General features: G+C 37.7%; 1 protein-coding gene across 3 annotated transcripts in view; it reads right to left on the reverse strand.

Moving 5' to 3' along the window:
• The window catches only part of IMMP2L (inner mitochondrial membrane peptidase subunit 2), an 860,599-nt gene that overhangs the window by 802,726 nt on the left and 36,680 nt on the right, over positions 1–21,193 (reverse strand). For 2 of the 3 annotated variants that reach the window (XM_004741947.3, XM_013051034.2), the window contains exon 3: positions 13,789–13,925. In XM_004741947.3, the coding sequence (XP_004742004.1) occupies positions 13,789–13,923 (135 nt within the window). In that variant the 5' untranslated portion in view covers positions 13,924–13,925. Of the gene's footprint in view, positions 1–13,788; positions 13,926–21,081; positions 21,141–21,193 lie in introns of all 3 variants that reach the window. The other variant, XM_004741948.3, reaches the window with a different exon arrangement.

The raw sequence follows: 21,193 nt of genomic DNA on the forward strand, positions 1-21,193 counted from the left end.
TAAACACTACCATTAAATATATGTATAGTGTTTCCTTGCTAATAAAACAGATATTGACATAGCTTTCCAAATTAATAGTTCTAATTAATCATGACAAGAAATAAGTCGTGTATAATTAATGAGATATAAAATTTATATAAATATCTCTACATATTATCAACAAGACAGGCTATTATATGCAGTATAAACCAGCTACATGGATACACCCATACATTGGCACCAAGATACACCTACAGACTGACAAATCCGTAACTGCCTCATAAAACTGAATGAAGCTTTCTTAGTCCCTGATAGCTCTACAATCTCTCTAATGGGTCCCAGGTACCAGGGCATACCTATCTATTTACTTTACTTGTACAGCATCTGTGAAAAAATCTGTGAACAAAAAGATGAGACCGTGGTTTTAGATCTTTAGTTCCTCATTACTACTCGATGTGGCATCCTATAGGAAAAAAAAAAAAAAAATTCTAGCAGTAGAAAAGTATATCAGTAGAAATTCAAGACCCCTGAATTACATGAATCAAAGCAATCAGAATTAGCAGGTTCAACTGTGTAGGAAACAAACAGCATGTTAAAAGGAATTAAAAAGCACTGAGACAGATAAAAGAGACTGAAGTCCTTATATTGCTTCTTTATTGCTACAAAATAAACATTACAAAACCTAATACAAAACTGTGTATTTGCTCTTGATTCTGCAATCTAAGCTCTGCTTAGCTAGGTGGAAGTCAACTAGACTGACCTGATACCACTCAGGCAGCTACAACCGTGGAAATACTAGTGGTCCCAGAGGACAAGTTCCACTGTGCAAGCAAACCCACAACAGTACCATGACACATGGTCACCACTATTCCAGTCTCCAACATCAGTTTCATCACCACCTTTCCAGCTTCTAGTAAGAGTTGTATACTATTTATCCAACTTTGGCCAACAATCCCCTACTGTTTTTCTAGGCCCTCTGCTGCCATCCAGTCCCCAAACCAATGCCATCTATTCTTGAATTTTGTTTAGGCAGCACCTCACTAATTTGGGTTACCTGTTGTTTCCTAACAACCACTCCAAAACTATGAGCCTAAAAAGAAAAACCATTTATTTTTTCATAATCCTGCAATATAAGTTTCACTCGGAGGGGCAGATCCTCTGCCAGCCTCTCTTTCCTGAGGCCATTCATGTGGCTGCAATCATCTGTGACTCAAAAAGGGCTGGAGAGGGCAAGATGGCCCTACTCACACATCAAGCACTTAACAGGAACTCCTTGACCAGGATGCTTCACTTATTCTCCAGTGTCCTCTCTAGCAGGACTGCCTGAGTTTCTTGCATGTTCCCCACTCACAAGCACTGATGAAGTTCCTACTCGAGTAATATTTGTTGATGAGCAATTGGCTAAAGCAAGTCATATGGCCAGATTCAATGGGGGAGGAAATGTGATTCATTGAGGAGCCATTCCTGTAAAAATCTACACATTTCCCGTGCTAAGTCAATGGGCCATTCTCTCAGATGACACTCTATGCTTCTTTTGGGTCATTTTAAAAACTACAGATGGGATGCCCAGGTGGCTCAGTCAATTAAGTGCCTGTCTTCAGCTCAGGCCATGATCACAGAGGGTCCTGGAATTGAGCCTCCCATCAGGCTCCCTGCTCAGCGGTGCATCCCCTTCTCCCTCTTCTTTTGACTGCCCCCCCCCACCTCCACTCATGCTCTCTCTCTCTTTTTCAAATAAATAAAATATTTTTTAAAATAAAAATAAATTAAAAACTACAAAAGTGAAAGATTGTTTATATTGTAAAAAGAAAGAAAGAAAGAAAGAAGATTAGCTGGCAAAATAAAAAACTAAAACAAAAAATTAAAAGATAAACATGCTAAGCTATAAAGTATAGAACACACAGTTAAAAGCTAAAAAATAAAGTAACAAGATAATACAAAATTAAAACTAGAAAGAAGAAATAAAAACAAAGATTACAACTCGTAAGAAAAATTAAAAATGAAAATTACACATTGATATAACCATTGATACAAGGGATTAGAAGAAATGAAATAAGCTAAAATTAGCATAAATGTTTGATGAATGATTTAACAGACCAATGTATGGAGAATGGAAAATTTTTTCTATTTTCTTTCTTTCTATATCTATTTTCCCATTATTTTATTTATTTATTTGAGAGAGAAAAGAACATGTGCAAGATAGAGAGCCTCAGCTAGAGGAAGGGGCAGAGGGAGGGGGAGAAGCAAACTCCCTGCTGAGCAGGGAGCCCAATGTGGGGCTCTATCCCAGGACCCTGGGATCACGACTCGAGCGGAAGGCAGATGCTTAGCTGAATGACCCACCTAGGCAACACAAGAAAAATACACTTTTAAAAGTACTAAAATTTAGAATTCGAAAGCTTAGCAAACCAAGACAACCAGGAATTTGGAAGCAAAAACAGTTCCCACATCTGGCAAATGCCCCAACAACTTGCCCTACCCAAGAGTTGGGGGCTCTCTACAACAAAAGGTTTCTCAAACATATTTTTTTTATTAAAGCATAATTGAGACATAATATTATATTCGTTTCAAATGTACAATACAGTGATTCAACACTTGTCTACATTGCAAAATGACTCACCCCAGTAAGTCTTGTTATCCACCACCATACAGAGTGAAGAATTTTTTTTCAAACTTGAGTATTTACAGAGCTTGTCACAACACAGATTCCGAGGTCCTAGCAATAATTCAATTTTCATAGCACTGGGACAGGGCTCAGGAACCTTCAGGAATAAGGCACCCCAGGTGGTACTAATAAAAACCTAAGGATGACACTAACTCTCAAAGGGCTTTCTCAGACCATGGGCCTCTTTATCCTTCGCATTGCACTTATTGCTTGAAGCCCTTAGGACAAGCCTACATTTAAAATTTCAGACTCAAAAGCTAAAATCCTCCATTCCCTTAGCTATAGCTCAATTTGAGCTGCTTTACCCTTTCAAGCCTCCCTCCAGCAATAAAGCAGCATTTTTCAAATTACAGGTCATGACCAATGAGTGAGTCATAGAATCAATTTAATGGGATGCAACCAGAATAGAAAATATCAGAGGGCAATGCACATAATGACGGTAATTACAATTTTAGTATTGTTACATGAAACTTCTGTTTCAGTTGTGTGTATATATGTACAGTGAAAAACTATATTACTTAATGAGTCATAAGTAAAAAGGTTTGAAAACCTCTGCCATAAAGAATATGATGGATTCATCAAGAAACTAAAAAGTTTTCAGGTGAAGAGTGCAGAAACACCCTCAAAGTCAAAGAAAAAAATTTTAATGATGATAATTTCATTTCATCATATTTCTGTGGGGTTTAATTACTCAGGCACTTCAAAGCTTCAAAGAACAAATTTAATATGCATTTATTCAACATTACTCTGAAAGGGTAGGTGAGAGGAATATGGCCCTTTTCTTTTAGAAGCTTACAAAGTAGAGTTAGCATTAACCCATGAAATAAATAGAAGACTAGAGAACAATACAAAACATTTACAATCATGAGTTAAACGTGTAGTGCTGTCAGAGTTCAAGTAAGTGAACGATGGAATTAGGGAAAATTTCATGAAGAAGGTAGGGCTTGAGTTTAGCCTTAAAGGGAGCACATGATAGAAAAAGCAAAAAGGAAAAGGTATAGTAATAAGTCTTGTTACATAGCCAAACAAGGTGAACGGCCTATAAAAAGAATCTCAAACACTTGGTGTATAACTTCTCTTACAACTAAAATACCCCAAACATAAGACAAAGAACAAATGGAGGATGACTCTAAAAGGTAGCAAGAAGACTGGAGGCTAGGGACATAAAAACTTAAGGAATGACATGGTGGCAAGTTCCTGGGTTTTCTTTTTGCTTCTCATATATTCTAGATAACACACTGGAGAAGCCTGCAACCAGGAGTCACCAACAGGCAGAACAAAAAAGCTTGAAGAAAAGCCTACTTTCATGGCACCTGGTTGGCTCAGTCAGTTAGGTGTGTGCCTTCAGCTTGGGTCGTAATCCCAGGGTCCGGGGATCGAGCCCTACATCGGGCTCCCTGCTCAGCGAGGTGTCTGCTTCTCTCTTTCCCACTACCCATGCTTGTGTTCCCTCTCTCACTGTCTCTCTCTATCTGACAAATAAATAAACAAAAAAATCTTTAAAAAAAAAAAAAAAAGAAAATCCTACTTTCCAGCCACAGGGCCAGGAAAAGGACACCCAAGCGGAACAGAAAACACTTCTTATAAGACCATCCTAATCTAGCCAAACACTGAAGGAAACTCTGCCCCAACACCAGAGTGTTAATGGGTGGAACAGGGAACTGGGGCTCCAGCCACAGGCAGCATCAGTGAGACTGGGTACTTTCCCTTCACTTCCCCCAGTCCTGGAACAAGAGGTAGAATGAAAATGCAGGCCATGTTAGTCAGCACACACACTACCAGCTACCCCAGGATTAGTTTGGCAATTTCTTAAAAATGAAACATATATGTACCATCCGACTTAGCAATTCCACTCCTAGCAGCGTTATTCACAATAATGAAAATGTGGAAACAACTTAAAGGTTCATCATCTGGCAAGTAGAAACAAAATGGAAGAAAAAAAGTCCATACAATGGAATTCTTTTTGGTAATTAAAAAAAAAAAAAACAAAAAACTATCGATATATGGTACAACGTGAATAGACCTCCAAACACATTATGGTAAGTCAAAGAAGCAAGACACAAAAGATCACATATTGAATGGTTCTAGTTGCAGAGAATGCCCAGAAAAAGCATAAGTTAAAGTAAGAATTAACTTCAAATAGACAAGAGAGATCATTTTGGGGGGTTGGAAATGTTCTAAAAGATAATGATTCTACAACTCCATAAATTTATTAAAAATTACTAAATCATTCACCATGGATAAATTCAACAATATAGCATTAGCCCACAATAAAACTGTTTTTTTAAAAACTAGACAGATGGGGTGTCTGGGTGGCTCAGTGGGTTAAGCCTCTGCCTTCGGCTCAGGTCATGATCTCAGGGTCCTGGGATTGAGCCTCGCATCAGCCTCTCTGCTCAGCGGGGAGCCTGCTTTCCCCCTTTCTCTGCCTGCCTCTCTGCCTGTCAAATAAATACATAAACAAAATATTTTTTTAAAATAATAAAAACCAGACAGAACAGTATAATAAACTACCCTGTTACCCATCATCTAAGGTCCAAAATTATGAACTCATGGCCAATCTCGTTTCATCTGAACATCACTCCACTCTTCCTCCTCCCGTATTACAATAAAGTAAATCTCAGCTATTACACATTTTACTGCAAATTTTATGTGACAAATACTATAGAAGATTTTTCAAACTAACAACAATACAATTTTTATACCTTAAAAAATACACTAAAGCACAACTGATAAAAATGGTACTTTGGCCATTTTAAATCTTTCATTGTTTTTCTCATATTTTCAGTTTTGTCTTTTATTTCTTTAAACGTATCACATTTAGCAGCTGATAGTTCTAAGAGCTTGTCTTTAAGGTCTGATTCTGCCAAAGGATGTTATGGACTCTCACTTAGAATAGTGCTCGTTTCCTTGTGTGATATTTTTACTGTGAGATCCTGTTCCTCAAACTTTGTCTGTGTCCAGGAAGATCAGTGGTCGCTCCCACCAGGTGCATGAGGCGAGTCCAAAGTGACTGACAATCTCAAATTAGGGTGTTTCAATTGCAGTGAAGGTGAATTCAAACCTCAGTCCGCCACTAGGGGCTTTTCCCCTCTACTCAGAGTCTAGAAAATTTTTCTTGCAGCACAGATTTTGGTTTTAGTGTATGCCTTCCTTAAATATGTGTCTCCTCCATGGTCCTGAATTTATTCAGAATTTCTGTTCCACCTCCCAACCCTGTATGAGCCCAGGGCGTTGTCTTCTGATCCCCATGTGGCTATTAAAACCCAAAACTCTGGGCACCTGGGTGGCTCAGTTGGTTAAGCGACTACCTTCAGCTCAGGTCATAATTCTGGAGTCCTGGGATCAAGTCCCACATCAGGCTCCCTGCTCAGCGGGTGTCTGCTTCTCCCTCTGACCCTCTCCCGTCTTATGTTCTCTCGCTCTCTCTCACACTCCACACACACACACTTTTTCTCTCTCTCTCTCTCTCAGGTAAATAAATAAAATCTTCAAAACAAAACAAAAAAAACAAACAGGTAAAACAAAACTCTGAGTTACCAGGAATTGACAAATGTCTGTAGGATAGCTTCAGACTTCAAAGCATACTGACTACTCTGGAAATGTATTCCCCTTTATTTGTGGTTTCAGATCATTTCCCTTACCTTCCTGCAAGGTCACTATGCATTTTTAAAGATTTTTCATGTTTTATTTATACTTTTTTATGAGTTTTGCATTGAGAATATTTTCTAGATATCTACTCTGCTATATTTCCAGAAAATGAAATCTAATTCCTTCTTTTAAGAAGCCTAATAAAGTTTATAATCTTCAGTCTAGAATAGGGCATTTTCCATCAACCTAGGTTTCAAAGTTTGAAATCTTTTACCTCCCACCATAACATTAATTTCTATCTTTGTTTAAGATCCAAAAGTACCACAGAACCACCAAAAATTAAATAAATGATCAATCAGTCCACTGCAAAAAAACAAAAATAAAATGGAACAAAATATCTCTGTGAGCATTATTATAGGGAGGCATTACACAACAGTGATAAAGCAGGACTTTTATTAGTTATCATTTAGTAAAATGGAAAGCCTTACCAGAGTTAGTTGGAGTCAGTTCCGAAACTTGATGGCTGTGTGAGCTTAGGTAAATTATCTCCAATGTTTGGCCTCAGTTTTTTTAAAATGGATAGTTTAGCTAGAATCAATATACCTTCATGTATTAAAAGTTCTGGGTGGCTCAGTTGGGGGACACCTGGGTGGCTCAGTTGGTTGGACAACTGCCTTCGGCTCAGGTCATGATCCTGGAGTCCTGGGATCGAGTCCCGCATCGGGCCCCCAGCTACACGGGGAGTCTGCTTCTCTCTCTGACCTTCTCCTCACTCATGTTCTCTCTCACTGTCTCTCTCTCAAATAAATAAATAAATAAAATCTTAAAAAAAAAAAAAGTTCCAGCCATGGGAATCTGAATAAAGTATTAAATTTAAAATTATGTAAAAGAAAACTAATAGTATGCCAATCAGCAATGATCATGACTCAGAAGAGTACACAAAAGTCTTATTAAAGGAACACGGTGTACGCAACTTAAATGGTTCAGTAACAATGTTTTTGTGAGTGTGTATACATGTATGTACGTGTGTGTGTGTGTGTACACAGAGAGACACAAATATCCATGTCTGAGAGAGAGGAAAAGAAGGGGAGGGAGAGAGAGAAGGGGAAGGAGGGGAAAAGAAAAGGGGAGAAAAGAAAGGCGGCAAAATATTGAAAAATGATGAATCTGAGCAGAAACCCACGGGAGTTCTCTGTACTACTCTTACAACTTTTCTGTGAGCCTAAAATTACTTCAACATCTTTTTTAAAAGTGTTATGAAGTCAGCATTTAAATAACAGATATAACCCTGGCTACATAAAACAGAAGCATACTGTTCTATCATGGGAAGTAAAGGAAGTCCAGGAAGGGACATTATGAAGTTATCACTCACCAACTGTTTCAATCTCACATATGTTTGTTGCTATAAATACAAACTGATCTATTTGAATTCTCTATTAATGACAGGTTGCAGAACTACATAAAAATGTATAACATCCTGATGGGTAAACACCTTAGGTGAGATTTTTGAGCCGGAGGTAATTTGGGAAGAAAGCTCACACATCAGCTGAGAAAGCATTCCAACATGAACTCCCGGCTTCCTCCAAAGTCAGCCGCAGACGACCAAGGGGAGTAAGAACACAGAGCATTCAGCATCGCAGGAAATGTGTGCCCTGTGGTTCCCAGCATCTTGGAAGTGCAAATTCAGCAGGTAGCATAAAACTCCCTAACTCTACAATAAATTCTGGCGCATAAATCACAATATATGTATCTCTTTCCTTAAGAGTCTATATTTGTATCTAGCTTCTCAGAGTGTCAAAATAATAGTTATAACCAATGATAACTGTTGAATATTAAGCCCTCTACAGGTTTAAAATTTTTTTAATAAAATAAAATAAATAAATGTGACAAGGAGAGGGCGTAAGCCTCTTTGCTCGCTTTTTTGACAGAACTTTTAATTTTAAGCTCAGCAGGAAATTCAGATAATGACTGCAAAGAGCCAAGCAGGAGTCTAAGATGTTTCTTACAAACCAATCTCTTCAGGATCATCTGCAGATAGCTGAAAGTCAAGACAATTTTGAACCAAGGGAAGTGTGTTATTGATTAGTAAATACCTCAATGCTGATTAAACTATTTTCCCTCCCATTCTCTAACTTTCTAATTTATTCTGCATAAATCTTTCTCTGAAGTCTGAGCTAGAGAGATATAATTGTGGAATAATATTTTCAAGTATTTTCCCCTCCGGCTATGCCAACTGGAAAAAAGAAGATGGTATACTATATGCTACAGATAGCAATTCCAACAAAACAGGACAGTGATACCTGCTTTCTGAAAGTCTTAATTTTAAATGAAGAAGGCATACACCTTTTATAAGAACCAGTGATCCTGCTACAGGCATTCTCACTCAAATAAAATCTAAAACTTTGGTATGAGGTCATTAAACTATTCCTAGGGCACCTCTTTTACTCTAAAAGCCTCAGTAAGCAATTGAACTTCTAATTTGAATAATTGCATTCCACCAACATAAATTCCCTCTGTAGTTTCAACTGTATGCAGTATCAGTCTTCATTTCCTGAGTTAAATTAATATTGAGTAATGCGGTGCTTCTTTAAAAAAAAAAAAAAGTGCATCCACTTTCATAGTAACCTTTCAGCAACTAGTAGAAGTGATTCATGTGTACTCGAGGGAAATAGTTCAGTATGAGTAATCATTAACCAATAATTTCTGCCAGCATTCTCTGTGTGTAGAGTATTGCAAAAGGTACATCTCATCCAATAAAGTGGATATACCTATACAACTTTATTTTAAAAATCAAATGTTTGATAAACTGTACCATATTTCCCATCAAATTGTCATTCTACTATTAAAAAAACTTTACTTTCATTTATGACTTATCTTCAACTAGCTGTGAGTCCTCATGTTTGACCACCTCTGTCCTTCTATTCAGATACCTAATAAATTATAAATTAATGCTGGGAAACCTAACTTACTCCATAGTGTTCAAAAAATAAAGATTTCTTGTAAGACAGAATCCTGAAAACAAGCTTCTCCTATTAAATCCCAAGCCAGCAGAATTCTAAAAAGACATAAAAAACAGTTCTCATGAAAAATTTGCTACCAAAGTGATTTCCAATGTTGCTATAACAGCATTTATTCAATACACTCCAAAAGACTGGTACAATATATCTCTTTAATGAGATCTGATCTTTCAGTCCTTGGATTTTCTTAAATAACATGTCTACAAGTTGCAGAGTGACCTTTATGAAAAGTCACTCTAAAGTGATGATCCAAGTGGCCCTGGATGACTTCCAGCTTAAAGACATCTAAAATGGATCAACCTATTCCAGAATGCAATGACTCAAAATTTCAATCTACTCCAATCTTGTCAGTCTTTGACTTCAAAGACTAGGGTCATTGTAGGTAGACTCAAAGGTGAAAAATAACTTTTTAGATTACCTCTGAAGTCAACCAAATACCATTGAAGTCATAGTGGCTATAGTAGGTATACTCACCTACTCAGTTTTTTCCTTCCCTCCTCACTTTGCCATGACTCCCAATCTCACTGACTTTGCCATGACTCCCAATCTCACTGACTTTAGGTTTTGATACATGACTTACTTATTTGAACAGAGGAGTCTAAGTTCTGAACAGTCTTTAAGAGGTTCTGAGTGTTTCTACTCACCCTCTGATATCTTGCTATCACCCATGAAAACATACCCCCAAGTAGCCATGGCTCCTTCAGTGTAGGTCCCACAAAGACAGATACATGAAGTAGAATGAACCAAACCCAGAGTCCAGAGTGACTACAGTTAATCTACCGACCCATGAGTAAGAAATAATGATCTGAATGCAAGCAACTGAAATCTTAGGGTAGTTTATTGCTATAGTGAAAGTTAATACCATGACCAACAATAAAAGGGCTCAAGGTATTATTCTTCGGCACCACTCTATTCCAGATTAAAACTTCCAGATCTATGCTCCAAAATAGTATGCTAAAGCAAACCAGTTTTCATTTCAGTACCAGGCACTGGCCAAATATATCTGACAGCCTGATACCTTCTCATCTGAAAACGTATCCATTATTCAGGGTTAATAGCCTTGAAACTCTTCTACTAAAGTAAAAGTACATTGATGACAGAATCCATACCTGATTCGCCATCCCCCACCACACCTAAAATAGTGTTTCACACTTCTTAGCCATTGATAAATGACTCCCTATTCCAACTCAAAGTTACCTCTGCTTTTCATTATTGTCCAAATCTCAAAATGACCTCCTGAGTCACAAAATGATTCAGATACTTGAAATGACAGAAATGACTAGATATGATCTTTCCACCTGAACACACATGTATTCTAAAGTGCACAATGAATGATGCTCAAGACTGGTAACCTACACCAACATGAATTCCTTCAAAATGGCACAGAGTAGGGGCGCCTGGGTGGCTCAGTGGGTTAAAGCCTCTGCCTTCAGCTCAGGTCATGATCTCAGGGTCCTGGGATCGAGCCCCGCATTGGGCTCTCTGCTCAGCAGGGAGCCTGTCAAATAAATAAATAAAATCTTTAAAAAAATAATGTCACAGAGTCCTTCAATGAATACTGAGATGTAGAATGACATGTCTCATGGCGCTGCACACAAACATGCCACAGAGCTATGTCAGCGTTCAAGGCAGGTCTCACAAGGGGGCCCAGCAAAGCCTTCAGGGGAGCACATTTCCATCTTGAGTCTTTTTCACACTGGTCCTCTCTACCACGCTGCCTCCTGATCATTGATTGTACCAGTCTCATTTTCTCCATCGTCCTCTATCACCCAACCGATCTAGGTAACTTTCTTTCCTCTTCTTCTCCACACTTCTTTTCATTTCTTGCCACTTGCTTTTTCTCCCTTTCTCACACTTCTAAACCTGGTACAAGAAGGCATCATTGCACATTCAGAGAACTCCCTTCCTTCACAACAAATCAACCAACTGCCAAATACCAGATATAATTCTCGGGCCTCAGAGTCAATAAGAGCAGGTGTGTTCCTTGCAGGATGCTCGGGGACTTCCAGTCATGACCACACACCCTGCCAGCTATTTAGTACTTGTGTCATTACAGAAATTTGAAGACAAGAATTTTTGTCAAATTTTTGGTCAAAAATTCTGCTGAATTCCACAGTCTAAACATGTTCAGTTCATCAAAGTTGTGTAGTAGCAAAGATGTCTTCAAAAATGCTTAATTAATTAATCACTATATCCCATTATTATAATTTCTGCTCCTAAATAATTTTAAGTATGGTTTAGTAATATCTAATGAAATTATAGATAAATTCTCTATTATACTTAGAAGGAGTCAAAAAATCCTAAAATACAGACCCAACTGTAATAAACATATATGTTTGTTTTCTTCCCAGAATATCCTTTCCTCTTTTATTCTGAAAATAGCATACCCTCTCTTCTGGGAAATGTTACCCCTTCCTTACCCCGAAAGTTGATTCAAATATATTCTGTCATTTTCTTATTGAGCCTAGCCCTGGCTAGGGCTGTGTACCTGTCTGAAGTCGGGCCAATCATGGCACCTTAACCCACAGGTCAAAGTTGATCTATATTTGTATAGATGAGGCTACATGACTGAAACAATCAATCACAGTCCTTTCCCAAGATCTTTCAAAGTAAAATTAAGGCAAGAGGAGAGATCTCTCTCAAGTGGTGACAAAATAGGGCATCTTAAAGCATGAGAGCTGCCAGCAGCCCTGTGCCCAGCATGGTGAAGAAAGCCGGTCTGAGAGAACGAAGCCAAAGATGCAGACAGAAACAGACGGCAGAAACACAGAAGACAGAGCACCCCGCGGTGTCCAAATCCCTGGTTCCAGTTGTCCCTGCTGATTGTCATACTTCTGCCTTCCTCCTGGGTACATAATAAACCTTCCAATAAACTCTCCTGTATATCTAACTCAATTCAAGCTCTTATCCTGTAATCAGTAGCCAAGGAAATTCTACATAATATACCAGACAAACTACAAGGTAACAAATTTGACTTCTTGGGAGTAGGGCCCAGGAACACTGTAAGAAATGTATCTGCAGGAAATGTACCTGCAGCAAAAAATCCGATTTAACAGACTGGCATTTCAGAATGACATTAATATTTAACACTTTCTTCACTGTCTTCTTAACTGGGGGTAAGCCTTGTCTTTTCATAAGACAATCAATTTCTTTTATTTTTTACTGAATTCCCTCTTAGCACAAGCCATGAACAAAGATATTCAGTGGGTCTATACTGGCCTAAGTCATCAAGTTTAGGATACTATGATTGTTGCACGATCCTCTGGAATATCATTAGATCCAAGGTAAGAAGGCTTTGTGTTCTGGAAAAATCTATCTCAGTATAGTAATGGTTGTATAGCAAAATAGCACTCACTACCAGAACTCAGGAAGAGATCTGATTTTCAATACAATAATTACATTTTAAAATGCATACTCATTCTAACTCCTCAAAGCTGGAGTTAAGGAACTAGTTCTGACTAAAAACAATAAATAAATAAATAAATAAATAAATAAATAAATGTTTATTCTTTATATAACTTTAACTTTAAGCTCTTACAAGTTTATATATTCATTTTACTTATTTGTTTTATACAGCTATCTAGAACAATGTGAACTTAATACATGTTCACAATGGGAGAAAACAAACCATATCACAAAATGCAAAATCATCTTAATTACATAAACTTACTCATACAGCTAGGTTATTAGCATCAACTTAGAACAAAGTCTTCCCTGTTATTCCAGAAGACTATTTGCACATAAGTTTTGGAAATCTCCACTGCAAAATTCTTCCAACATAAAGTGCATTTAATCTTTTCAATCAGCAACATACTTAAAGAACACACCCAGAATATCTGGGACCAATGTTCTACACTATTCTACCTACTGAAAGTGTGTATGTTTATACACATATGCATATATACATATATATACATGAACACATATGTGTATTTATGTATATATACACCCTTGTATATAAATATATTTTATGCATATATATAGATACTTTGGGTGTAAGTACATATATATGCATACTAATATGTATATGGATACCGAGATAGATATAGTAACTCTATGTATATATATACATATATATATATGCATACACACACAGTAACTGAATTTGACCCAAACCCATCCTACAACTACACTATCAATACAATATCAAAGGATATTTAAGTGTGGATTCAAATATAATTAAAATATCTTAAAATCCCAGGTCATAGCTACAGAAAATGGTGTCATTTAGTAAAATTTCCTTAGAATCTCTACTTACCATATTAAAGTAAATAAAATAAAATAAAAACTAAAAAAAAAAAACCCTACAGATATAGAGAACGATTTGATAATTATGTTTATTCACCTCCACCCTGTTTATAATATGATTACATTAAAAGACCTTTTAAAACAATTTAGTAAAGTTAAATTTCAGGTCAAGGCCTTTTTAAAACTTTTCAGTTCCCAGCACAGAAATAATATACAGAACTCCCACTGCTAGTACACAAGAAACCATGAAGCATGTGCTATAAAGAATGAAGCCACATCCGTTTTTACCTGCATTGATGCTCCCTCCACTCTGGCCACACAGGCCACCCGGTCCAGGAAAGTCACTGCCACGGGCACCGCCACAAAAAAGCCCTTACAGAAGGCTTTGGCATATCTTCTCACCCAGCCTTGTGACTGTGCCATACCTGAAAACAAGTACAAAATTAGCCTCAAAAAAAAGGTAAAAAAAAAGAAAAAACAAAAGCAGCACAGGAAAAGCAAGAGTTAAGGAAAAACCACCTCATCTCTTAATATATTTCACATGCATCCCTACAAGCAGTGGAATAAATCTGATTTAAATCCCAAAGGCAAATACACTAACTCAGATGAACTCTTTTCAGTAACTGAAGTCCACTTGATAACTTTAGTGGAAACTCTCTCTTCACAAAGCTGTAAGTTAGAAAACAAAGAAGCAGTCCAAAAGTAAATCCCTTCAGGTTGTTGGCTATTACGGTGGAGATGCTTCTCACACTACTGACATCTGTTCTCTTCCACAGTCCCACAAGTTTTAGTGGGACACATGGCTGCCTGGCCTCCCTTGCAGCTAACTGTGACCATGTGACTATATCTGATGAATACCGTATGAGTAAAAATGATAAATTTCCACACTGTGCTCTGAAAAAGAAAACGGGGAGGCCCTTCCTGCTTCCCTTTCTTTGATATCATGGTAACAATGGAGTAGTAGGAGCAGGAGTAGCCATCTCAAGATAAAGATGGCAAAGCCTGGATTCCCAGCACCGTGGAGGGACTATAATTGTGCTGCACTGTTTACCCTTGAACTATTATATTAAATGAGAGACCCACCACTTTCCATCATGTCCAAATCACTGCTATATGAGTCTGTGTTACAGCAGCCAAACTGATCCTAATACAACAATGAAATCTATGATAGATCAAGAAAAAAAAACAATAAAAGAAAAAAACCACTGCATGTGGATTCAATACAAATAATTACCAACACTCACCCTATAACCACTGGACTAATTTTCAGATTTTCTAGGGATAAGCAATCCCTAAATTGTCTCATGCAATGAAAAACAAAATAGCGAGACATTAAGATACGCTACCCTACCAGACCAAAAGGAGCCGAACACAGTCCAAAGATGAAGAAGCTTCATGGTTGAGAAAGATAAATGACTGTTTTATTTTCAGTCTTACTTAGACAAGCTCCATGTGCTACCCAAGACTGAAGGAGGAGGTGAAGGGGGTGCTGACGTTAGAGGTCTCTTGACCTCTCCTTTGCAGTGTGCAACTAGATCAGAGCAACTGAAAAGTTCTCTAATACAACCACAAGGCTTGTTTAGACCTAAACCCACACATCAGTTTGCTTCCAAGTGATAACTGAAGATTATTTGTCCTTTTGAGAGCAGATACAAAAAGGTCCAGAAATGCAATTCACACCAGGCATATACCAGAAAAGCATATAATGGGACAGTATTTAGGCTTTTCATTTTTAAGTTCCCAAAAGTCACACTCCCAATGAGAGCAGTGTTATAATAATATTAATATTATAGACATGAAAAGAAGCCAAAAATAGGTAAGAATATAAGAAGGAGAAGAAAAAGACTAAGAAATATATTCGTGAACAATATAGGGAGACGGAGCAGGAAAATAATATAAATAAGTAAATAAATAAGTACAATTATTTACTTATTTGCATAAGTGAATAAAAGCAGAAAAATTACAGTTAAATTCAGTCTGAGTACTTATATCTGAAGATTTTACCCGCTGACCTATATAATTTAAACTTGAAAGGAGAGACAGAGGAACATACAAAGAAAGGATGGGACCACTTCCAAACAGCTTTATTCAAAAGACTTCACTTCTTTTATTTTAAAGGAATGTTTCCTTTAAAGACACATACAAAAGAGGGTCACGTAGTAATGAAAAATACATAGTCTTCTGATCCTGACAGAGCACAAGAATTCTCCAGAGTTACCAGTATAGGACAATGGCTTTCCAACGGTTTTGACCATATCCTATAATAAGAAATACATTCTATAGAGCAACCAAGTACTCAAATACTCACATACACACACAACTTACACATACACCCTCACAGTGCAGCAAATAAGAATTGAAAACAGTTTCACAAAACAGTACTTATCACATAATAGGCTTTCATTTTAGTCTGTTCTGTTTCCTTGGATGAGACAAGATGAACGTCAGGAGACCAAATTATTCTAGTGGTCCAGGGCAAGAGATGATGGTAGTCTGGACCACACTGGTGTTGACAGAGATGGAATAAAATGAGCAGACTTGGGGCACCTGGCTGGCTCAGTCAGCGGAGCGGGCAACTCTTGATCTCAGGGTTGTGAGTTCCAGTCCCATATGAGACACAGAGCTTACTTAAAAAAAAAAAAAAAATGAGCAGACTTATGATACATATTTTGGAGGTTAAAAAGACAGGATTGGATGTGGATGGGCAATGGAGGGAGAGGGGATAGGAACTAAGAGAAGAAGTGTCAAGAGGCAGTAGTGACCTATGAAAGGACTGTTAATTGCATTTGAACTGCATTCCAAAGTAATAAAAACATGCTCGTAATTCAATTTCTCAAACCTTTACTCAGTCTTACTAAGGACAAGGCCATAAGTTGGACACTGGGAATATAGGAGTGGAAAAGCAAATATGGTCCTTGCTCTCAAGGATTAACAGTATTCCGGAAAGATGCCCCTGAATGAACATTCTTAAATGGAAATGAGTATTGAAAAGGGCCATGCCCTGAAGCATGGGAATATGGAGCAAGGAAGTCCCTCCGTCAGAAATCGATCAGCAAAGGGCTGCCAAGGAAACAGCAACTGAGGTGGGACCTGAGCATTTCAGGCACAAGGAGCAGCATATGTAAAGGCCTAGGAGTGAAGTAAAATGTAGCTATTTAAGAAACAAAAAGAAGTTCAATTTGGATAAAATATATACACAATTTATTTGCTGATCTTCAATTTTTACTTTAGTAAACTTTTTTTTAAAGATTTTATTTTTTATTTGAGGCAGAGAGAAAGAGATGGAACACAAGCAGAAGGAGCGGCAGGCAGAGGCAGAGGGAGAAGCAGGCTCCTTGCCAAGCAAGGAGCCTAATGCAGGACTCGATTACAGGACCCTAGGATCATGACCTGAGCCAAACAAAGGCAGACGCTTAACCAACTGAGCCACCCAGACACCCTACTCTAGTAAACATTTAGTTATTGACTGCTAAACACCAATGCTAAGGGAAGAGAATATAAAGATGGCTGGGCATACAATATAATATCATTTAAAAACTCTCAAAAACAATATTTTATATTTTCTATGTAAATTTGTATAAGCATATAAAAGTATTTAAAATAGAGTATTACTCGTATTATTGTGCTCACTACTTACTAACCACTCATGTCACTTGTATAATTAGTGAAGAACAAAAAGAGATAGAAAAAGCAGACTTATCAAAATGCTGAGTGGTTCATCCTAGATGCTGGAAATGTAGATGATGACTATTTCTTCTTTGAACTTCCACTGGTTTCTAGCATTTAAAAAGGAAATATGATGCTATGAAGTCACTTTAGTATATAGATACTACAGGATGATGCCAGTCTTGATCTATTTCCTATCATGATAAACTACCCTTTCTCAGTCCAGTCTCTATGCTGTTCTATGGGTAACAAAAAACACCGAGTAAGATTCTTCCCTAATTACGCAGCAATCAATGTAACTGACTGCAATTCTTTTATGTAACCAAAATAGTCTATGTTGGAATATTACATGCTTTGGAAAATTTCTTGAGAGTTTGAAAAGCCTTAGAAAATCCAACCTTTCTTCTCACCCATAGTAGCATTTGGGTTCAAACAGGAAAAACCTGCTGACAACCCATATTATAACCAACCTGACAACTTGACTATTTTAAGTAATTAATAAACTGGCTTTGAAACATATAAACCTATGCTTATCTAAATATTAAGCAAAAATAAGTATTAATAATTATTAAGCAAATGTGAATAGAAAAACATGCTCTTATACATCCGTGGCTCTTAGAATTAAAAAAGCAAACATAAGACAGAATGAAATTATAAGTGCTATCTTTGCTGTTCCTTGTTTCATGCATGCATGGACCTTCACTAAATGAATAGGGATATGGGCAGAATAGAAACTGGGAATGTTTTCAAATATGATGATGCCGCAGCTATCCCAGTTATAAGGCAACATGCATGCTTACAATCTAAATTAAGGGGAAGGAGAATGTAAGTTGTATTAGAATTGGAGTCCCAGAATTTTGCGCCTCCCCTTCCTTCCCAATATCCACTCTCTCATACACTGCTACTCCATTTGGTCACTGTGGCCCCCAGGAAGGATCATAGTAATGAGAGTCCAGGGCATGAGGTGGCCTAGAACTAGCTGCATGTCTCACCAACTCACTTTCAGGCCTCAGTTTCCCTGTCTGTAAAAAGAGAAGTTAGATTCAATGTCTAAGGTTCTTTCTGTGCCCAGCTTTAGTCTTAAAAAGTCACTCAGATTATTACTAAGAAAAGACAGGCGGTTGCCTTTTAGGTTTGAGACTCCAAGTGTTAAAAAGAAAAAAAAAAAAGACTTTGCTTTTATTAAACAGCAAGTTAAAAAAAAGAAACAGAGAAGAAGCTGGACCAAGTGCAAATCATGTCAAAGAACATTTAGTTATAGTGAAAGCCACTGTTCTTTCACTTCCTGTCTTCCTAACTCCACTGCTGACCATCTCCTGCACAACAGAGTCAAGACAAGTATTTTTCTACTGAGAGACTCTCAAAAAGCATGTGGGAGAAGTGCCAATGTGAAGGTGCACAGATGCTACCCAAGCCAAGGGAAAAATTTAAGCTACCTTACAAACAAGTTGTCACTATTTTCAGAAGCTCAAAAGCCTCAGTATACTCCTGTCCCACCTGAAATGCAAACCACACCTCTACCACATAAAAGTCAAACACTATTAAAAGCTTCTAACTATCACTAAGATAAACCATACATAAGTGAAAACAAACATTACATTTCCATGTCAAATCACACAAATAAATTGTTTAAAGTTCTATGACATTCATATTTTGTAAAGTTCATGTATTTTTTTATTTCTTTAGAAACTGCCAAAGAATCATTGGAATGATGTGGTCTTTTGTTCACACCCTCAATGTTTAAAACCTCCATACTGGGGCGCCTGGGTGGCTCAGTGGGTTAAAGCCTCTGCCTTCGGCTCAGGTCATGGTCCCAGGGTCCTGGGATCGAGCCCCGCATCGGGCTCTCTGTTCAGCAGGGGGCCTGCTTCCCCCTCTCTCTCTGCCTGCCTCTCTGCCTACTTGTGATCTCTGTCTGTCAAATAAATAAAAAAATAAAATCTTAAAAAAAAATTAATAATAATAAATAAATAAATAAAACCTCCATACTAATAAGCACCTAACACCTGTTTCCTCTGAGAAAATTTCTTTTAAGCAATAATATGCTACTAAAACTATCCCCAGCAAAAAGGAAACAATTTTTATCAGTAACCTCATTCTTCTAGTAACCACGCAAGTCACTTAGGTTCAAAACATTGCTCTTGAGAAAATTGATGCTTAAGTGGTAGGCACACCTGCTTCATTGCTGAACTGAGAATATTTTTAAATAAGCTTTCAGATTCAGTTGAAACCGTATTTGCCACCTGCCACATAGCACCTGCAAGGGAAAGTTTTTTGGTGATGCTGACCTCAACCACATAATGACCTATGCCATAAATGCCTCTTTCCTCTCATGACTTGTAATGGCTTGATCATGCATGAATTCATCTAAAATGATTCTTAAACTTGCCTACATTTTAGCCTCTACAAAGTCACCAGTCACTCATCCATAGCAACCAGGAGGATAAATACACCTCAAGTATCCTCATTACAAGGACTATTTAAAAATTGTGTGGGAGGTTTGAAGGTAAGAGGAAAATAATAAATTACAAGGCAGTATCTTATATAAAATGTAATCTTTCAATCATAATAATAAGCTTGCACATTTGGATAACCAAATCAAGATTTTACTTCTAAACTCAAGCCATATATCAAACTATGAACATCAGAGAATGTAAGAACAGGGATCCAAGCAAATCAGACACCCAATTCTCTGCTTCCTCAATATGTGTTTATTGTTCACCTACTAAGCATCTGGGAACTGTGCTAAGGGATGAGTACACAATGCACAAGGTAAGTGTGGTCCTGGGCTACACAGAGCTTACATTTTCATTCTTGCTACCTTATCTACTTTGCTAGACACTATGCTAAGACACCAAAGGTAAAAAGACAAGCCAAAGTCAAGTTCCATCCAAGGGGGACTTGTTACAAGATCATAAGAAATGAGTAGATGACCATGCATGATCAGACTGCCCTCCTCCATGGATCTCTCCAGGAGTTCCTGCTACCAATAACCTCAGTCTACAAACAACCTAAACATGCGAACCCAGGAGGAATCTGGATACATCTAGACAAACCAATGCAAGAGAAAAAATAATAACTAATGAACCAGAATAACTTTTTTAAAGATTTTATTTATTTGAGAAAGAGGAGAGAGAGCACCCACAAGCAGGGCGGGGGAGGTCGGCAGGGGGCAGGGAAGGGGTGGAGAGAGAGGGAGAAGCAGACTCTCCACTGAGCAGGAAGCCCAATGCGGGACTTGATCCCAGGACCCTGAGATCATGACCTGAGCCAAAGGCAGTTGCTTAACCAACTGAGCCAACCAGGTGCCCCTGAAGGAGAACGATTTTGATTCTACTGGAAGCAGATCTAGGAAAGTAATCTATGGAAATCAATTTTTTAAAAAATTCAGGGCCACCATGCTCTTTTCACTTGACAAGTAAACAATCTTATAAAATAGACAATGGATAATCTTCAGAATGTGAACTCCAGCATCAATTCCTTTATCTTTTAACTCATGTGACTTAGCAGTCTCACTCAAAAATTTTCAGAAAGGACAAAACATTAAGAAAAAAAAAAAAGAATAAAGAAAAACTAGCCAAATATAATAAAAAGGATAAATGAGATGGAGTTAGACATGAAGTGAACCATATTCTGGCAAAGATACCCAATAAAAGTCAACACTAGTAGCCTAGTGAAGATAATGTCCTCCGTCTTGACCTAAAACTGCTGTGCATCTGGATACTAAGAGAGTAGAGATTAAAACTGACATATTTAATTTTAAGTCAGGAATGTTTAAACACAAGTGAATTCCAGGGTTATGCCCTACTACACCTGGTGTTGAGAGAAAACACCATCAGAAAACAACCAGGATATGAAACTTCATGAGTTTTTGGTAAGGACTCCAATTTGCAAATGTACAGCGTTTATGCTCACCTTTATCTCTGCCTCAGAAGGGGAGTCCTCCCTCTGTCTGAGAAGAGGCCAGCTGTGCTCTGCAGGGAGAGTATCAGCAAGGAGGGAAAGTCAGTATAAAATTGGTGGCCTT

The sequence above is a fragment of the Mustela putorius genome, unplaced genomic scaffold, assembly GCF_011764305.1.
Source record: "Mustela putorius furo isolate JIRA1106 unplaced genomic scaffold, ASM1176430v1.1 tig00003845_pilon_pilon_pilon, whole genome shotgun sequence".
NCBI lineage: Eukaryota > Metazoa > Chordata > Mammalia > Carnivora > Mustelidae > Mustela > Mustela putorius.